At 46.7% G+C, this 18,841-nt stretch overlaps 1 protein-coding gene across 2 annotated transcripts in view; it reads right to left on the bottom strand.

The window, feature by feature from the left end:
• kif26ab (kinesin family member 26Ab) overlaps positions 1-18,841 on the bottom strand; it is an 82,821-nt gene that overhangs the window by 33,070 nt on the left and 30,910 nt on the right. Inside the window, exons 3-4 of one of the 2 annotated variants that reach the window (XM_084045652.1) lie at positions 16,029-16,502; positions 7,869-8,107 (exon numbers count right to left, since the gene is read on the bottom strand). In XM_084045652.1, the coding sequence (XP_083901778.1) occupies positions 7,869-8,107; positions 16,029-16,502 (713 nt within the window). Of the gene's footprint in view, positions 1-151; positions 431-7,868; positions 8,108-16,028; positions 16,503-18,841 lie in introns of those variants that run through there. The other variant, XM_084045653.1, reaches the window with a different exon arrangement.

Here is an 18,841-nt window from a genome sequence, read left to right on the forward strand (position 1 = left end):
GCCACAGAGACAGGAAGAGAGGGAGAGAGAGGGAGAGCGAGAGATAAACAAACATAAAAACACTTGAGTGGAATCGCAAACATGCACATACTGTATGCATGCAACCCTTGTGAACTGGGTGTTCTCTGCCACCCTGCATAAAGCAACTTACTTGATTCCCATGGTAGCGTGACCAATATGTCCCTCTGTAGGTCCAGACCTCGTGCTCCTGATGCTGACAGAGTGCAACATCAGTCCAAGCATGCCTGCTGTATGAGTGTCTGTGCTAGTGTCCAGGCCGGCTAGCTAGCATCCTGTGTTGTGTCTTTATCCCACATCCAAAGCCGGCCCCGGCCCAGTGCCGCTCTGCTCTGCAGATAACCTCCACTCAGCATTTAATCAGTCCTGCCACTTCGTCACCGACAGAGAATCAACGCTGTCACTCACTGCCTGTCCAGCCAAACACAAGCATTGACCTGTTTTTTTCACTGGGATGGACCTCCCTTCTCTGTGTTACTAGGCTTAACTGGAGTGAATGCAGGCGGTCAGCGGTGTGGTGGGGTGTGGTGGCTGCCCCCCCTCTCTCTCAACTCTCTCTCTCTCTCTCTCTCACACACACACACACACACACACACACACACACACACACACACACACACACACACACACACACACACACACACACACACACACACACACACACACACACACAGATCTCCCCTGGCAACATACTCCTCCTCCTCTACAAACAAACAGGAAGGGCTCGATGGTGGAGTTCCTCGTAGATACTCCATAAACAATCACGGCTTATACTCTCATATAGACAAGACAATGGGTTTCAGTAAGTCATCCACCATGTGTTATCCGTCATGGGAACAGGCAACCGCAAGGCAGTAAATCGCTGTTTTCTCTTGGGAACACGCTGGCCTCATCATCACGAGCATGCACTTGTCAGTCCCTTATCTAAATTATGGTCCAGTGAACAGAAAAAGGGCCTCTTTTAATTTCCTGCCCCGATCTCCACTTTTAATGGAAAATTGGCTAACATGTTTTTTTTTTGCAAAGCTAAAGACTTGTTTCCATGGTTACTTCCATGACAGCCTATAGGTGCCACGGAGAGTGGCGTGGAGTGGCACAAAAGTGGGGCGCTGAGTGTGCAGGAGACCACAAGCTAAATGAATGGCCCAGCAGCCACAATTACAGGAGAACTATTTTCCCCACAATCACAGTCATTACTGCAGCAAGACTCACCTGGCCAGCAGCTGCAGGGCTGCGTGGCCATAAAGCCACTTCCTCCGACTCTCCTCCAGGGCAGTATTCCAACAAACAGCTGTCAGCCCTGCCCCTGCCTGTCGTCCTAGTCCTACCAAGCTAAACCGCGTGCCACCCCTACTGTGCACTACCTCTTCTACTCCTCCCCCCTCCCTTTGTGTTTTGTTTTCCCCTGTTGATTGTTTAGATATTGTGATTTTTGTTCTTGCTATTTTAAGCCTAATACCTGAGGTTGATTCTACAAATGCCTTCTAAATCAGTAGTTTGCACACTTTCACTATATATCTGCTATTTCTTTATAGCCAACGCAAAAATGTAAAATGACACAGATGCTTTCCCGGTTTTAATGGGTTAATACCAAGAGGAGATATATGGAATAGAGGAAGAGGACATGAAGTTGGTTGGTGTGAGAGAAGAGGAGGCAGAGGATAGGGTGAGATGGAGGCAGATGATTCGCTGTGGCGACCCCTGAAGGGAACAGCCGAAAGGAAAATAATTGTTGGAGGAAGCACCGTAAGTATTAGTCAACCAACAGCAGGGTAAAGATATTTTTTGGGCCTTTTCTTCCTTTATTTATAGTGGAAAGTGGAGATGGACAGGAAACAGGGAGAGAGAGATGGGGAGAGACATGCAGTAAATATCGTCGGGAACTGGACTCGAACCCGCGATGCACTGTCAGGTTACTTTAGAGCCTAGGTGCCCGGACCGCTATGTCACGGTCCGGGCCAAGTTATCCATTTTAACCCCATATAATTCCTCCATATGAAAAATAGCGAAAATAGCACAATACAAGCTCACGTCACAACATGTCGCAAGTTTCTTTTGCATTATTTTCAAATAGTGTTTGAAAATATTTTCCTAAAATGAAATGCCCACAATAACGACATGAGTTTGAAAGCGGTTAAGTGGTTGAGGAGAGTGCTAACAAGATAAGTATGTGCTACAAAGTAACTAGCAAGTAGACATAAAACCTGACTTCTATCTAAATAACATAGAGTACTTAGCCTCTCTCAACAAGTAAACATAACATGCTGCAAATAGCATTTATCTAAATAGTCTAAACAGAGATAATGATATATCTGCCTGTCTTTGTGTATGATGCAAAGCGAACAGCAATCCCTCATTCTGTTACGCAAATGTAACCACCTGAACTTGAATTGCAGTCTCCGGCACGGAACACCATACGAGACATCTCTCACTCATCCAAAGGGGAATACCCCCTTGGCTAAGGGATATATTATAGGCTTCTGATCTTCAGGCAGGTCTACTCTGCTGACAGACAGACAGACAGACAGACAGACAGACAGACAGACAGATCGATCTACAGTACATAAAGCAGGCCCGGCGCCACGGGGGTGCCTGAGGGGGCCTGGCACCCTCAGTTTCAAATTGTGCCACCTCAGTTTATTTTGCAAAAAAAAAGAAAAAACCCTAACCCTAAAAGAGAAATAAAGTAACAAAAAACGCCCCAAAACGTCCATTAACCACCCATTAACCGCATATTGGTGTGCACCCTCACAATTTTCAACTGCATCCTCAGTCATTTCATCCTGGCGCCGGGCCTGACATAAAGATCAGCAAACTGAGCATCCAGGAGGGAAGGTGGAGGCAGGTTGAGGAGGTCCCATGTGCCTGGCCCTGGACTGGGTAAAAAGACTACTGGTATGAATGCACCTTTATATTCTAATCAGCAGGTGTTAATTGACAACATCGATGGAGGAGAGGGAACTGCGAGGTGGTGTTGAGCCACACAGTGGGATCCCTGCTTTGGGCGCTGCGTGTTTCATTATATAGCGTGTGTCAATACACTAATCATATGCTCTGTCACAAGGCAATCAGTGTTCAATGTGCTAGCCAGTTGAACATACACCCCTGTATTTATTACTCTGACACGCACGCACGCACGCACGCACGCACGCACGCACGCACGCACGCACGCACGCACGCACGCACGCACGCACGCACGCACGCACGCACGCACGCACGCACGCACGCACGCACGCATACACACGCATACACACACACACACACACACACACACACACACACACACACACTCTACTCTGACCCTTAACCCTTCCTGTCACGTGCGACATTACGGTCTGTCTAGCTCATTATTGACCCAGAGTCAGCTTTGTTTCAGAAGAATTTGCATGATGAGCTAAGACCAAAAACAAAGCCTCCAGGATGAATGGGTTTTTTTAAAGCTGAAACTCCACTGTTAGATTTAAATGCATGTTCTAATACTGCCTAGAATGGACATCTATTCACTCAGACGAAGAGAGATATGGTTTGTGGATCCATGGATACAGTACAGTGACCAGAGATATAAAAAGGGCTCATTTAAATCATTTCCCCCTCACAGGGAACAGAGTAAACCAGTAAGATAATGGGTGCTGGTTGTTCTCCCAATAGCTGACAAATAGGAGAGAAGTAGTGACAGGGGTATTTTGGTTATCAAATCCTCATTTGTAAAGAAATGATTTTTCAACTGAGTGGACATCTTAAATTAATCACAAATAAAATGTTCTTTAAACCAGTTGAATGGATGACTTATTTTTCTAATGGGAAAAAAACCCACTGAAATCATTTTTGTTCATTATCTTCTTTTTCTTTCCACTCAGCACATAACTAATTGTATTCTAATTAGAATTTCTTCTCTGAGTGGAACAGTGTTAGCGAATGTTAGACAAGCGTCTTAGGGACTTCCTGCACTCCAGCAGGGGAAGAAGAAAGCACCATTTGGTCGCTCTGCATCTATGCGCGAGGCTCTCAGGATTTACACACACATCTCACTAATTGTATCTTCAGAGAATGAAAAGGAACACTAATCACTAATGAGTTTCAATCAGTCCTAAAACGCAAAAGTGCAGCAATTTGACTGCTCTCTCTTCCTTCATTAAATCAAATACCAACAGCACAGTGAGAAGAGCTGGAAATGTGTTCTTCTTGTCAAGGCTTTAGGCTTGATTCATACTTTACCCTGTTGATTATGCCCAGCCATTACAATTACATTTTAGGCATTTAGAAGATGCTCTTTTTCAGAGTGAATTACAAAGTGCAAGGTCAGAGGAAGCACCGTAAACATTAGTCAACCAACAATAGGGTAGGTTAACTATGCCCATTGTACAATAAACAGTGAAAATAGCAGATCTACAAGCAGATCGTGACGCGTTGTGAGCTTTCAGAAGTCTAAATCAGGCATTGATTGCTGCTCCATCGCACAATGGTGTCACTTGTTGATTTTCAAGCTAACAACTCATTGTAGCAATGACGGTGCACCCCAGGGCTGTGTGTTTAGTCCCCTCCTGTACTCCCTGTACACACATGACTCAACCCGATCGCCAGAGGAAACGTTCTCATTGAACGTTTTTCAACGTTTCTCAAAATCCGTGCATAGACTACTGGAAAACCACAAATTCCGTGCATAGCCGCCTCGCATCTCCCCCATTGTGACTAAACCATTTCGGAGGCGTGCAGTCTCAAGGGAATTGTCGCCGTGTGAAGGACCACCGAGCGAGCTAAAGCGACATTCCCTTGAGCCTACTCAGCGCCGTTTGAGTTACGTACCGATAGGCACAGAATCGTAAATTTTGTTGTGGGGACTGCTCTACTTCCTGGTTTTTCCGGGTTGCGACTGGTTACGCCCACCGTGGGACTCCCCGTACATATGCACGGAATTTGGGGGTTTCTAGGCGACTATGCACGGAATGACGTGCACAAATCCGTGCAATGTATACTAATTCTCTGTATGACCACGCACGGCTGCAATGTCATCATTAAGTACGTCGATGACACTACACTCATGGGGCTGATCACCGACGCCAGTGAGACGGCCTATAGAGATGAGGTCAATAGACCCCTTAACAGACGACGTCATACTGGCTGCGTGCAGCCAGTATGCGCGCAACGAAACCCATTATATCAGGTCTCGTTAGGACGCGTCTCACTAGCCAACACACACAAGAGGGGGTTGGGGTGTGCTGAAACCAGTGCACCCCGAAACAGGTTGGGAATTGATTGCGTGAAACAATCACCTGTGCGTCCAGGCTCAATGTTAGTAAACAAATAATTGGTCTATAGACTGGCGCTATGTAATGGTAATATCACGTCGTACAGTATACATCTGATGCTATGCTCACGCACCTTTATCTTACCTCAGGTACTATGTGTAAATATGTAGATAATTTGTTTGTTTTCTTTGATTGATCTCTCATCCCCCTTGCCCCCCCTTCTTCTTCTTCCCTTTCTTTTCTTCAATGTAAATAACAAAAACGGATTGCGCCAACTTTTTTACCTCTGTAAACCTGTGATGTGACAGTAAAGCCGATTCTGATTGTGATTCTGATATGGTGCCGGGAGAACAACCTCGCTCTCAAAGCTGGAAGGACCAAGGAGCTAATTGTGGACTTCAGGAGGCCGAGGTGGGAGCACGTGCCAATCTACATAGATGGAGTTGCAGTAGTGTGTGCAATTCCTTAGCACACACATTGATGACGACTTTAAGTGGGACACTCACACCACGCATGTGGTGAAAAAGGCACAACAACGTCTGTACTGCTTACGGTGGCTAAAAAAGTTCAGGGTCAGCCCCCGTATCCCGAGTTCTTTCTACAACTGCACCATCGAGAGCATCCTGGCGGCTGGAATCGTCGTATGGTATGGAAGCTGCAGTGTTCTTCAACAGAAAGCACTACAGAGAGTGGGGTGGACAGCCCAGTGCATAGTCGGAGGTGAGCTTCCCTCCCTGCAAGTTTGCACTTTTAGGTAATTTAGATCTGTTTAAAAAGATTGTTTTATTTTTTTTAAGCAGCATAGTTTTTAAACATCTTTACTCTTGAGACTGCAGCTGCTGTATTGGTTTTTAGCACACAATGAATTTCACGTGCCTTTTACTTTGTATTTGGTATTGTTGACAAATAAAGTTGAGCCTTGAACCTTGAACCTTGAGTTATTTTCGGCGAGCAACACCACAGTCCCAGAGTATAACCCTCAATCAGCAGTGGTACTTGTAGACAGAAATGAGACGATGACGCTGATGATTATGATGGTGATATTTCTTTCAGAGGCAACAGCTGCACCGGGTCAGGAAGTGGGTGTGCTTCCAATCAAGCAGTGCAGTGCATCTCTACCACCCTATATCTGTGGAATGCAATGCTGTTTAAAGCCGGGCCCCCGTCAACGCTGTGCTTCTCCTGGCCAAGCAAAACACCACATTCTTGGCAGGGAATGATCTTTGGGATGAAACGAAAAGGTGGAACCCGTCACAACTTCCACCTCCTGCCCTTCTATCCCACCAGGACGTGAAACGGGGGAAAAAAACAAGTCCACCTCCCTCCCTTTCACCGTTGTGTTGAGCCCTCACCGGCACACCAGGGACTGCTCTCTATCCAACTCTTTTTGAGTTTGGGTCCAAAGAAAACATCAGAACTAATAAATCAGTGTCTGAAATTAACCCTGTTTGCTATTGGGTCACACCTCGCCGTTGTTCAGGCCTGACCTGCGGCTCTTCCCAGAGGAAGTGACATACACAGGAAGTGACATATTTAGAGGAAGATCTGGAATGATCCCTCTCCAAGGGAGAGGCCCCACAGATCAACGGCTACACCACGACCCGGTTAAAAGTTTGATGAGACATACTCTATTTGGGTATATCTGTAGAAATCCGAGCTGCTTAGTTATTCCCTGTAGATTTCCTGTCACACTGCACAAACATCCCTTCCCTGGACTCCTCTCTCTCCCAGGGTGTGAGGCTTCAGTGGTCCTATGCATCATTCTTAGCCAGCCTCCCTTTGGCTGACACTCATTACGGCACAGCGCTCCTCTGGGAGTACAGACAGTAGGCAGGAATGTATGCACTGACCAACCTGCCAGGGAATCCATCAATGACATTCTCGCACATTACACCAGCAATCTGGCCGCCCGGCAAGGACAAGGTATTCTCCACAGAATCAGAAATACCAGGGCAAATTGGAGCTGAGAAAGCTACTGAATGTGCTGGCTGAATGGTGTGCAAGACATACAGTAGCCTACAAAATATCTGCCGTGGATCCACTGCAGCTGCAGTAATGTTTCACTGGCTCAATGCATGGCTGATCTGATCAAAAACAATCAAAACTGGAAAATATTAATACTTTAACATTGAAAAAACATGGAACAATACATGGCTTTCACCTAGGACTGTCGGTGAGGCACGCCCTCTTCACATCGGATTATGTAATTCCATTACCCATTCATGGCCACTGGCGCCTATAGCTGAAGGTTCATTAAGTCCCATGATGGTGCGTATCTTAAAGGCACGCCATAATTCAACCATGTCAAGGATAATATCTCTGTCCCTCATGACGGTTATGACCATGAACCATGACCTTCAGCAGCCACGTGAAGACGAGTCCACCCATGCACATCTGCTCTTCAGCACGGCATACAAACGGCGCCAACAGCACACACGGACATGTGGGTGCACATGTGCCGTAGCAGCAAGTATACACACATACTCACAACAAACCTTAGATTAAACCACAGAATCAGACATTTGAACAATATGACAGCTCAATCAAATAACGCTTTCCCTCTCAGACGTTGTGAACCGGAAAAGGGATACGGGAGGGGCTTACCTGATGAAGAAAGAGGCCGCTGCCGAAGCACTCTGTGTTGATGAGGAGGAGGCTGAGGAGGAAGAGGAGGTGGAAATAGTGGTAGTTGGGGCCACACACTGTCCCAGTTGGCTGGAGGTCCTCTGTCGGCAGGGTGTCAGATAGGTGTTTGTTGTACTGGTGGCAGTGGTGGTGGTGGTGGTGAGAGAGCCTTCAGAGGCTGTGACGTCCCTTTCTGTCTCCCCCATCAAACCCTGGACCTGTTGACACACAGATGCAGAGATAAGACCACAGCTATGACTTACACCCTTGCTCGTCCTCCATGCTGCCATTCCAGTCCATTTACTTTATTTATTCTCATTCTCTCTCTCTCTCTCTCCCTCTCTCTTCTGCTACAGATGGGCAGGCAGCTGCAGAAGCCAGCCCCAGTTAAAAAGGAGTCAGCAAGTATCCACATCGGTAGCAAGCTCCCCACAGGAACAGCAAGGACTGTGTGCACTGCTCATTGATTCTGGCAACACACTGGAGGATGCTTTGGCTGAACAGTAATTAAGTGATAACCCACATCTAATTAGTCATTAAATCACTCGCTGACTGTGTTGATATATATATCAGCAGCTAATTTGGCATTTTACTTATCCTGTATGAGAAATGTTAGCCCACAGCTTGATTCATGCTAGGTGTAGCTAAGAGCCTTCTGCAGAGGGGAATCTACTGTAATCAATCAAGAACAGTGTGTTAAGACTTGTTTCTCTGTGTTTGCGAGCTGTTTCAGCTGTAGCAGAATAAACCACAAACACAGAATAGACAGAAGAAGATTGACGATTGAGTGAACTGGGTTAGGTGAAGATTGGGTGAACTGGATGAACTGCTTTTATGCTGCCCCAGTGGGTCTAATAACTAAGGGGATATGAGGCAAATCCCAGGCTGTGTTCCTGTAAGATGGGGCATGGGGCCTCAGCTGGTGCCCTGGTGACAGTGAAGGGAGCTCACACTAATCTCTCTACAGTCCAGCAGAGGGAGCACTGAGAGATCCAACTAGAAAATCCAGCAGGCAAACGTTAAAAGGCTACTTCGCCAATCTTGAACCTGAATTTGTGAAACGTGGGAACTTGTAAAAATCTGACACAACACTTCCCAAAGGATTGTGTGTCTCAAAACCTTGTCCTCAGGCTTTCCACCAGTGATAACACACGTAACAGGTAACACACGTTTCATGTAAGACGGTGTCGTTTTTCAAGTACCAAGAGAGCAATACTTTTGGAAATGTTATGTAACATTTTCACAAGTCCCCCCCCCCCTTACAATAGAAATATAGGATTCACAAAGAAAATCTGAGAACCCACCCTTTAAACTGTTGTATATTTGAACTGCAGTAACAATAACAATAAGGGCTTAATCCTCATCTCTGTCAACGGTCTATCCAATAGGGCAATGATCAATAGATGCTGCCACAGAACTGGATGTGCAGGTTCTTTCACTTCAAGAAATATAAAAGAAAAAGTTATCCTTAACATTTATAACACTGTCAGTGACACATGAACATTGTGTAACCAGCAGCAGCCTCAGGTTGAGTACAACACAGTGTTTGACGGGATGTGTTCCGTCAACACTGTTCAGGCCCTCTGCATATTTGCTACCTCAGTGTTTGCCTTAGATTCATGTTTGGCAACTAAAATAACATAATTTACAATCTTTTTATAAAGTGTGGGGGGCCCTCCAGTATTTGCCATTTGTCAGTGGCGGCTGACAGCTGAACTATTTAAACACCACGGCTGACATGTGAATGCTATACATCAAAACGTAAGGACATGTACATATACACACATACATTCTGACATTCACACGAGAGTGGCCTTGGCTATACGTAGCTCAACAGGGCACTGTTACTGCAAGCTCTACATACAGAGTGAAGTGTTGCCGTATTCCAAATCATCATCATACTTACAACAAATTGTTGCTGACAATTTGTTAAAGGAGACAACCCACAGTGCCTAGTCCCTCCACGTGCCAGAGCCTCCCCGAATCCCGGCAGAGTACTTCCGGAGAAGCGGACTGAGTGGCCCTGTCTTTCCCTATAGGACTGACCGTGGGTGCTACTGGGACGTAAGTCGGGGCTTGATCAACCCTGGCTGGGTCACCTGGGCGAGGGTGTATGTTGTATGTTGCGAGACCCGAAACACCCTATGACCCCAGGCTACAACACTGATGATGCGTCCCAGTTGCATCCATGTGATGTATTTCTTTATTAGTTATTCTATTTATAGTGGCTCATAGGAATTTATAGACTACGTGACAACCAGGAATAGTTTGGTGACCACAGGAGAGACTGTTGACAGCCGGAATGTAGACGGCATCCCGGGAGCAGTATGGGTTAGCGCCCCATGCTGTGTCTTCCGTGAGGAAGAAGCCCAAAAAACCCGCGGTGAGGCCTTTAGGAGGGCCATTCCATTCCAGCGTACCGCAAGCGGAGCTAATACCATTAGACGGCCCAATCTAGTGGTATCGGCCCAAGGAACCATCACGCCAGAAGGAAATGTTTGGATCGGGGCGGTGCATCTGATCTGGCGCAGCGCTCAGGTCCTGGACCTGGTGAGACGAAGGAGGAGCCCGGCCAGGAGACAACCCACAGTGCCTAGTCCCTCCACGTGCCAGAGCCTCCCCGAATCCCGGCAGAGTACTTCCGGAGAAGCGGACTGAGTGGCCCTGTCTTTCCCTATAGGACTGACCGTGGGTGCTACTGGGACGTAAGTCGGGGCTTGATCAACCCTGGCTGGGTCACCTGGGCGAGGGTGTATGTTGTATGTTGCGAGACCCGAAACACCCTATGACCCCAGGCTACAACACTGATGATGCGTCCCAGTTGCATCCATGTGATGTATTTCTTTATTAGTTATTCTATTTATAGTGGCTCATAGGAATTTATAGACTACGTGACAACCAGGAATAGTTTGGTGACCACAGGAGAGACTGTTGACAGCCGGAATGTAGACGGCATCCCGGGAGCAGTATGGGTTAGCGCCCCATGCTGTGTCTTCCGTGAGGAAGAAGCCCAAAAAACCCGCGGTGAGGCCTTTAGGAGGGCCATTCCATTCCAGCGTACCGCAAGCGGAGCTAATACCATTAGACGGCCCAATCTAGTGGTATCGGCCCAAGGAACCATCACGCCAGAAGGAAATGTTTGGATCGGGGCGGTGCATCTGATCTGGCGCAGCGCTCAGGTCCTGGACCTGGTGAGACGAAGGAGGAGCCCGGCCAGGAGACAACCCACAGTGCCTAGTCCCTCCACGTGCCAGAGCCTCCCCGAATCCCGGCAGAGTACTTCCGGAGAAGCGGACTGAGTGGCCCTGTCTTTCCCTATAGGACTGACCGTGGGTGCTACTGGGACGTAAGTCGGGGCTTGATCAACCCTGGCTGGGTCACCTGGGCGAGGGTGTATGTTGTATGTTGCGAGACCCGAAACACCCTATGACCCCAGGCTACAACACTGATGATGCGTCCCAGTTGCATCCATGTGATGTATTTCTTTATTAAGAATGGTGTGGAATCATTTCCAATTATGTGTATGTACATTAAGTGCCTTACTGACTTCCAATCATGTGCATTAGGTTGACTGGCATGAGATTAGGGCTGTCTTGTGACAAATATTGACCTGAGGGTGTCATTCACCCTTGATCTTATGGGATGTTCTGACAACCTGAATATTATAGAGTAGACTCAAGACACCACTTTATGTTGACCTGGTGCTGTGTGGCATTTATTGATTTAAGTACAGCATGTGACTATGACAAGGTTACCCATGTCTACAGTATGTGTATAAATATGGTCTGGACCCTCTTTTGAGATTGAACTACATGACCTGTGTGGCTAATGTACTTTTCTCATGATTGAATGCAATACATGTTTTACTTAAATACCCAAGTGTCTCTGACTCCAATCTGACTCAGCATCCAATTACTCGGAAAAAACACTGAATGAATGGATAATATTTCACATTCTGTGAAGACTTACTGTAGCTGTTATTTTAGATGTAATCCACACGCTTATTTTAGCACTAGCTCTCTCCTGTCATGGAATTCCACAGTGATGATTAAGTGGATTATCGGTAGCTGTGATTGGCTGTAGTGTCAGAGGTTATGACTGGCGGAGTACATGATGGAGAACGTGGGTGCAAAGTGAAATGAGCCGTATTCTTTTCACGCTGTCACCAGAGCGGATAACCTAACGACACCAAGTGGGTGTCCATGGCAGGTTAGGAACCTATAGGCACATACCAGGGACGTGTGTGCCCATTTCAATTTGGCACGAAACATCTCAAACACTTCACATGCCCGCATGGGAAGCCTATCTGAATACCTCATCAAAATGCTGTCACCGACTGAGCCAACACGGTGTCAGATTTAACATTAAGTAGCAGCAGGTTTCAGGAACGTGCAGTGAACGCTGTTCAGCGGAAGTTAGGTGGGGGATGAGGGGGTGTGGGTTTGAAGCGGATAAGCAGCTCGGCCCAAAATACAAACACACGCACGCACGCACACACACACACACACACACACACACACACACACACACACACACACACACACACACACACACACACACACACACACACACACACACACACACACACACACACACACACACACACACACACACACACACACACACACACACACACACACACACACACACACACCCCCTAAGCACATCAAGAGGCCTGTCAAAGAGTATTCCCCGTAGGATGGAGACTCAGGACTTAAGCCCCTCGGCCTGGCTGCTCTCTGCAGCCTTGGATCTCAGATGACTCTGGTTGAAGCTGAATAGCACCATCTATCCCCTGGTCAGGTAATTAGGCTGTGTGTCTGTAGAGCCACGAGTCCTCACACAGCCACACTGAGAGCCAATAATGAGCTGGCCTTCCACCCTTTAACCCACAGCCCTCACTTCCTGATCTATGTGCCTTGGTTTCTCCACTGAAGAAGAAGAAGAAGAATTAGAAGAAGAAGAAGAATTAGAAGAAGAAGAAGAAGAATTAGAAGAAGAAGAAGAAGAATTAGAAGAAGAAGAAGAAGAAGAAGAAGAAGAAGAAGAAGAAGAAGAAGAAGAAGAAGAAGAAGAAGAAGAAGAAGAAGAAGAAGAGGGAAAGGAGGATGAGAGAGGGGGAGAGAGAGAGAGAGAGAGAGAGAGAGGGGGGGGGGAGAGCTTCTCATGAAATCTCCAGTCAACAGGGATGGCTACCTTACCACCAACAAACCTTCTCTTTTCAGAGGCTGAACATTGTAGGGCTCCCAGCTGACCTTTGATCCCACTGGTGGACAGACTATTACCGCTGAGGTGAAATAGGCACCGTTAATCTGGGCTGTCATGCTTGGATGGCATCGGCAACCAATAGAAACCAAGTATAGAGAATATCGACTTCTGACGGTGATGATAACCACTGGGTCCGTCCAAGTGAGAAATGGACAAAATGCTCAATAAAAAAATGTCATAGGGCAATGACATTTAGCTCCCTATATTTAGGATATATATAGCGTATATACTGTATATTACCATTTGGTCTTAATAAAAATTCTTGTAAAAGGATTCAACAGGAATGGTTTCATAATTTGGCAAGAATGGGAATGGACCTATACTTTCTCCTTCCTGTATCCTTCCCTCTGTCATTGTCCCTCTCGGTGGCACAATGCCATGTATGCCCAGCTGCACTGAGGCAGGCAGCAGCCAAGTGAGACTCTGCTAGGCTTCAAATTGGTATCAGTCTAGCAGGCCACCAACGGGCCACCAACCCAATCCCTGGGGTCAGGAAAGAGCACTTTGTCTTTGAAGATTAATGCACATGTGGTGATGGATTTTTGCAGAGCAGAGGGGGAAAACGTGGATTCGAGTCCATCAATTAACCATTTTGAGTGTGCTTGGTTTAGGCAATAGCTCACACTGCACATCATGACAGTCTGCATTACCCGAAGGCCTCTGAGCTGTTCAATTAAACAACGGTGGCACCCAGCACACACCAGTAGTAGGCATTTCACCAAAACCACTTCACCAAACAATGGCGAAGTGGGACGTTAACAGATGCTTGGGTGATGCTCTGTCAGGTTCAAAAAACACTGGAGATCTGGAGTTCTCGGCAGACCTAAAGCAGATAGACAGCCTCGTAGAGAGAGAACTGCACCGTGCCGTCTCCACCATTTGAGGCAATCAAATCCAAAAGTGTTTCAGTCAATCCCATCTGTTGAGAGGGAACACGATACTGTAGCTGCTATTCCACTGGTATTTAAACTAGCTAAAAAATATCATTCGAGGTGCCAGCAAATTATTTCTCGAATGAGAGGCCTGTACTGGTCTTTGCATGGGAGCGCCCCCAGGCTCTGCAGCACACAGGAGGTTGACACACTGTAGGATTGCTGTCTAACAGAGGCCATCTCCACTCTTTTGTCTCAAAAACAAGAAATCAAGTGGGAATCATGAATTAAAAGCTCTTGCCTTTGGCACTGCAGAACTCCCAGTACGACAGGGCTGGTGTGGGTTTTTGTCATTCTGAAGGATCTGGTTTTAATGAAAGAAACTGGCTTTAGAAAATAACACAAGGCACAATTCTGCAGTGTTTGCAAGTAACTCCATATCCTAAAGGGACATTTCTCCCTCTCAGAAGAGGCCCCAGCCTCAGCTATGTGGCATTGAGCAATGCATCCTAGCTCCAACGCCACTAATTGCCTTTAGACACATAGATGGGGAACACAAGTCAAGTCTCTGCCTTTTATGCCAGGCCCTTTCATTTGCCCTAGATTGCACACATGCTGTTAAAAGCTTTTGGTGGCCTCCCATAAACTGGCTCTAACGGCACTTGTTGACATTAAAAAAGAGGAGTGAAAATCTGTTTTCAATTTTCGAGCAGAAAAGAAGGAATAACACTAACAAAGCCCATAATGGATTGCAGTTTTAACCATGGCTGGCACAGAGATGAAAAAATAGAATGTACTGTAATTGAGGACCCGCTCAACATTTCCGATGCAGAAAGGTTAGCACCTGCAGAAAATGATTGGAGAGTTTGTTCTGCGCACTGAGTCTGTCTGCTGTAGAATGTCACAGTACGTGGCGTGTCAAAGTCAGGTCTAAGACCAGATGTCCCTCTCATGGCAAGAGGAGATTCGTCAGTGAACAGCACACCTTTGATTAGCGTAAGAAAAACATTAGGTTATAATGAAAATGAGGGTTAACATGTTACTATGGTTCTGGGCCTGTCTCTAGTGGCAGGAAGAATGAAAGAGAACTGTATATGAGTGTGCCAATAAATGAATTAGTGCGTTGCTGGTGGTACAGCATGATTAGTCATTAAATCCCACATCACCAGGGGAGGCACTCAGAACTCTCCACAGCCTGTGACACATCAAACAAAGCAGTGACTAACCGTTATTATCCCACATGAGAAAGGAGTTATGGAGACGCCGTGGGGTGGTCATTTAAAATGCCCTTGAGGAGGAGGTCAGAAGATTAGTGCTGCACTGACCCCTGACCTTAGCTCACCCAGGCTCCTTGACTACTGAGGAATGAGAGGTCAGCACTCCTGCAGAGTTTTGGCACAGAAAACCTCTGGAGGCTCAGGGCTCTCTGAGGGGCTGAAATGTAGCGTATCTATTGACATGACACGACCTGACGAGCACTTAAAGACAGGCATGTAGGACAACGGAGAATAGCCACACCATCTATATTTCATGGAATTATCGTCAATTTATCCTGAAGATGGAAACTTGCATTAGCCCCAGACAAATGAAGATGATGATTTCAAAACATTTCACCTCAGTATGCAATTGTTTTCAATGAGTATTGTCCTCTTCAAATTGTTAACAAAAAAAACCCTCAAGCTCATAATTTCTTAACTCTGTTTACATAGTAACTCTCGCTTTCGTTGGAAATGAGGGCTTAACCACTTAAACCCTATATCAATGACTGGGGGGGTCTATACTACGAGGCCCCCTCCTTTTTTCCCTCCACAAAATGTTTTCGCCAAATGTTCACCCCAGAATAGGGATACTAGGGTTCAAGTGGTTATATAAAGGTTTGAATGAAAATAAATGAATAAAAGAATGAATGAATGAATGAATGACTTAACCAATTAATTCATAATAATCCTCATAAGGATGACCCCATTCGAAGAAGAAAAATATGAATAAAGACATGTACCGGGCTGGGCTGAGGGAGGAAATTGTTGACTCTGGAAATGCTCCACATTCCCTCCAGGTACTGCTGGGCCTGGATGGTCACTGAGCCGAGGGTCCCGGTGAGCTGCCCTCCCCCGACAGTCACCTGAACGCTGGTTTTGGGCCCTGCGGAGCCGTGTTGCCACCCGAGGCCCCTGCGTCGCTCGCCTCCAGGCAAGACGGTGTGGATATGATGGGCGTGGCCTTTCGACAGCTGCTTTGCGGGGGTGTTGGACGATGGGACGGTGAACCTGGGAGGCTGCCCCAGGAAGGAGGTGGTGGGCGGAGCCGGCATGTCCGGGCTGAGGGAGACCGCAGGAGCGTGGAGTGTCTGCAGCGCCTCCTGTCTCAGTTGGTGGAGGGGCGTGGAGCACACCGGGCAGCAGGTGACACCACCAGCGTCATGGCTCCCAGGGACAACGAGCTGCTCAAAGATGAAGGCGGCATATCCTGGGTCCTGCAGAGTAAACACACACAGAGGACATTATCACCATATACAATACACCCATCCATAGATTTTATGCATGCAACATTGTGGATTCAGTAATATATTCTCTGGAAGAATTTCCTGAATATCCAGGCAAGTCAGTGGGTCAGTGAGTGGTGTGGTCCCCCGACTTCCCTCTGGGACCCTCACTCCCTGACTTAAGCACTTCCTCCACCTCCTCCGCAGGACAACTGTTTGTTTAGACTGAGCTACCTCGCCTGCCCTGCAACCAGAGACTGCTGATCAGGGCCCTCAGGCATGTGCTCATTTCACGGAGGCCGTTAGTGACCCGAGACCAAACAAGAAGCCACACAACGACAAGGCTGAACAACGTGAGGAGATAAGATGAAAATGGGACTGAGGGGCGATTAGTGGCAGAGTTTTAGGCGTTCCTTGCTAACAGAAACTCAAACATTAGATATTTTGTAAGGCTATTTATCCCTTCAGAACTAAGACAGTTGGCTGGTGCCTCAGGCAGTTAGTGGGCATGTGGTCAGACATGCCCCTTGTGAGCGTGAGGACCGGGGTTCGAATCTGACCTCTGTCTTGTCCGGCATATCTCTCCTCTCTCTGCCCTTGGTTTACTGTCTCTCTACACTGACCTATCTGTAAAAAAGCATAAAAATGTCAAAAGTAAATCTTTATAAAGAATGACGACAGTCGTGCAGAGCTCAGCACTTTTAGAAAGGGTGACAAGCAGGGCAATGTCCTTTCTCTAAATCTCTTGGGAAAGTCTCCCCAGGGTGCCTGTGTCACAGCTAGGGAGGGACACCGATAGAAGACAACAGCTGAGGACATACTATTTACATATCATATGTCCCAACATGAAAACATTATGACTAGGCTTCCAGTGAGAAAATAACTATTGCCTGCTGGAAGGCACTCAGAGGACAAAATGGCTGTCAGCCTCACTCTACCAAACCATTACTATTCAAATCATTTCTTATCTCACACACTTAAGTGCAGTAGGCACACAACTTTAGACGAACACGTTTGCATGAACACACACATATTATGCACACAGATTGTATTATAGTCTCCGTCTCTCGTGCTCACATGCATGCGCACACACCACGGTCTCTTAAGAGGCATAAAGGGGTTCTAGGCTCTAGCCCAGTGGAGTCGTGCCTTAAGACAGAAGCCCACAGCCCATACATAAATGTTTACGAGGCCTTCGCTCTGTGGATCCTCAGAGGTGATCAAGAAGAGTGAGACAGTGGGCAAACAACAATCCACACTGGGTTAATGCGGTGCCACTTAATAAAGCCAGCCCAATGGACTTAGGGCCCACATAGACAGACAGGGGACTCTAAATCTACGACAGCAGCTCAATACAACGACTTTTAGCTGACCTTCCAGCTGCCATCACCAGCAGTCCAACCCAATGATCATGCAACATTTAGCACCATCCTACAGAAAACCACTGATTGAACGAGCCGCTACGCCTGACTTTCACATGAGAACAGAAATAAGATAGCACTTGAATTACACTCAGTCAACCTTGACTGCTGGCCATCTCTCCGTGATTTCTGTATCATCTCCAGGCAAGTTCAGCCATGTGTTAAGTGTTATAGCAGACATTCAGGTAGAGAACCGTGATTGGACCTTCACTTTTGACCTGACATTAAATCAACCCATTCTCCTCATACCGCCAAGAGGTTCTGGTTAATGATCGACTATATAGGCTACTTACTTTACACTTGGGCAGGCACGGACAGGATGCAAGAAAAAACGCCAAACACGCTCAGAATGAAGAAAACCCCACAGCTCTTACTGACTGTTGTTGGCTAATGGCAGACATACAAGTACAATTATCTTCTTAGAGCTATAATATTGCAACGATGGTGCATTGCAGTTCAATGTAAGAGGCTTACAGTATAAATACCAAAGAGATTTAAGGAATTACATCTAAATGCTGCCAGATATTGGTACACGTGAGTGTGATGTGCAGTAATATTTCAGCCAGATGTTTATGCACAGAAGACAGAAGATGCTCCAGATTTTCACAAAACCCTGATCTATTCTTTGTCGCTCGCCAAAAATAACAGATTGTTGGCAAGTGACACAAAATACGACAACGTATAAATTAGGCATAAGTCTATGATGAATTGGGAGAGAAATCAGAAAAAGAGAGAGAGAAAGGAAACACCACAGGCTAATAGTTACATGGTTCAGTCTGGCTTTATGCATTTTGAGACAGGAAGATGAAGAGAGGAGTCATAACCAGAATTTCTGCTCCACCTTTCCATCATCCCTCATGCTTCTCAACCCTCCGACCAAGTGCCCACCTCAGGCCACAACGAGATGGA

Source organism: Gymnoscopelus microlampas (genome assembly GCF_963454915.1).
Source record: "Gymnoscopelus microlampas genome assembly, chromosome: 20".
NCBI classification, from domain to species: Eukaryota; Metazoa; Chordata; class Actinopteri; order Myctophiformes; family Myctophidae; genus Gymnoscopelus; species Gymnoscopelus microlampas.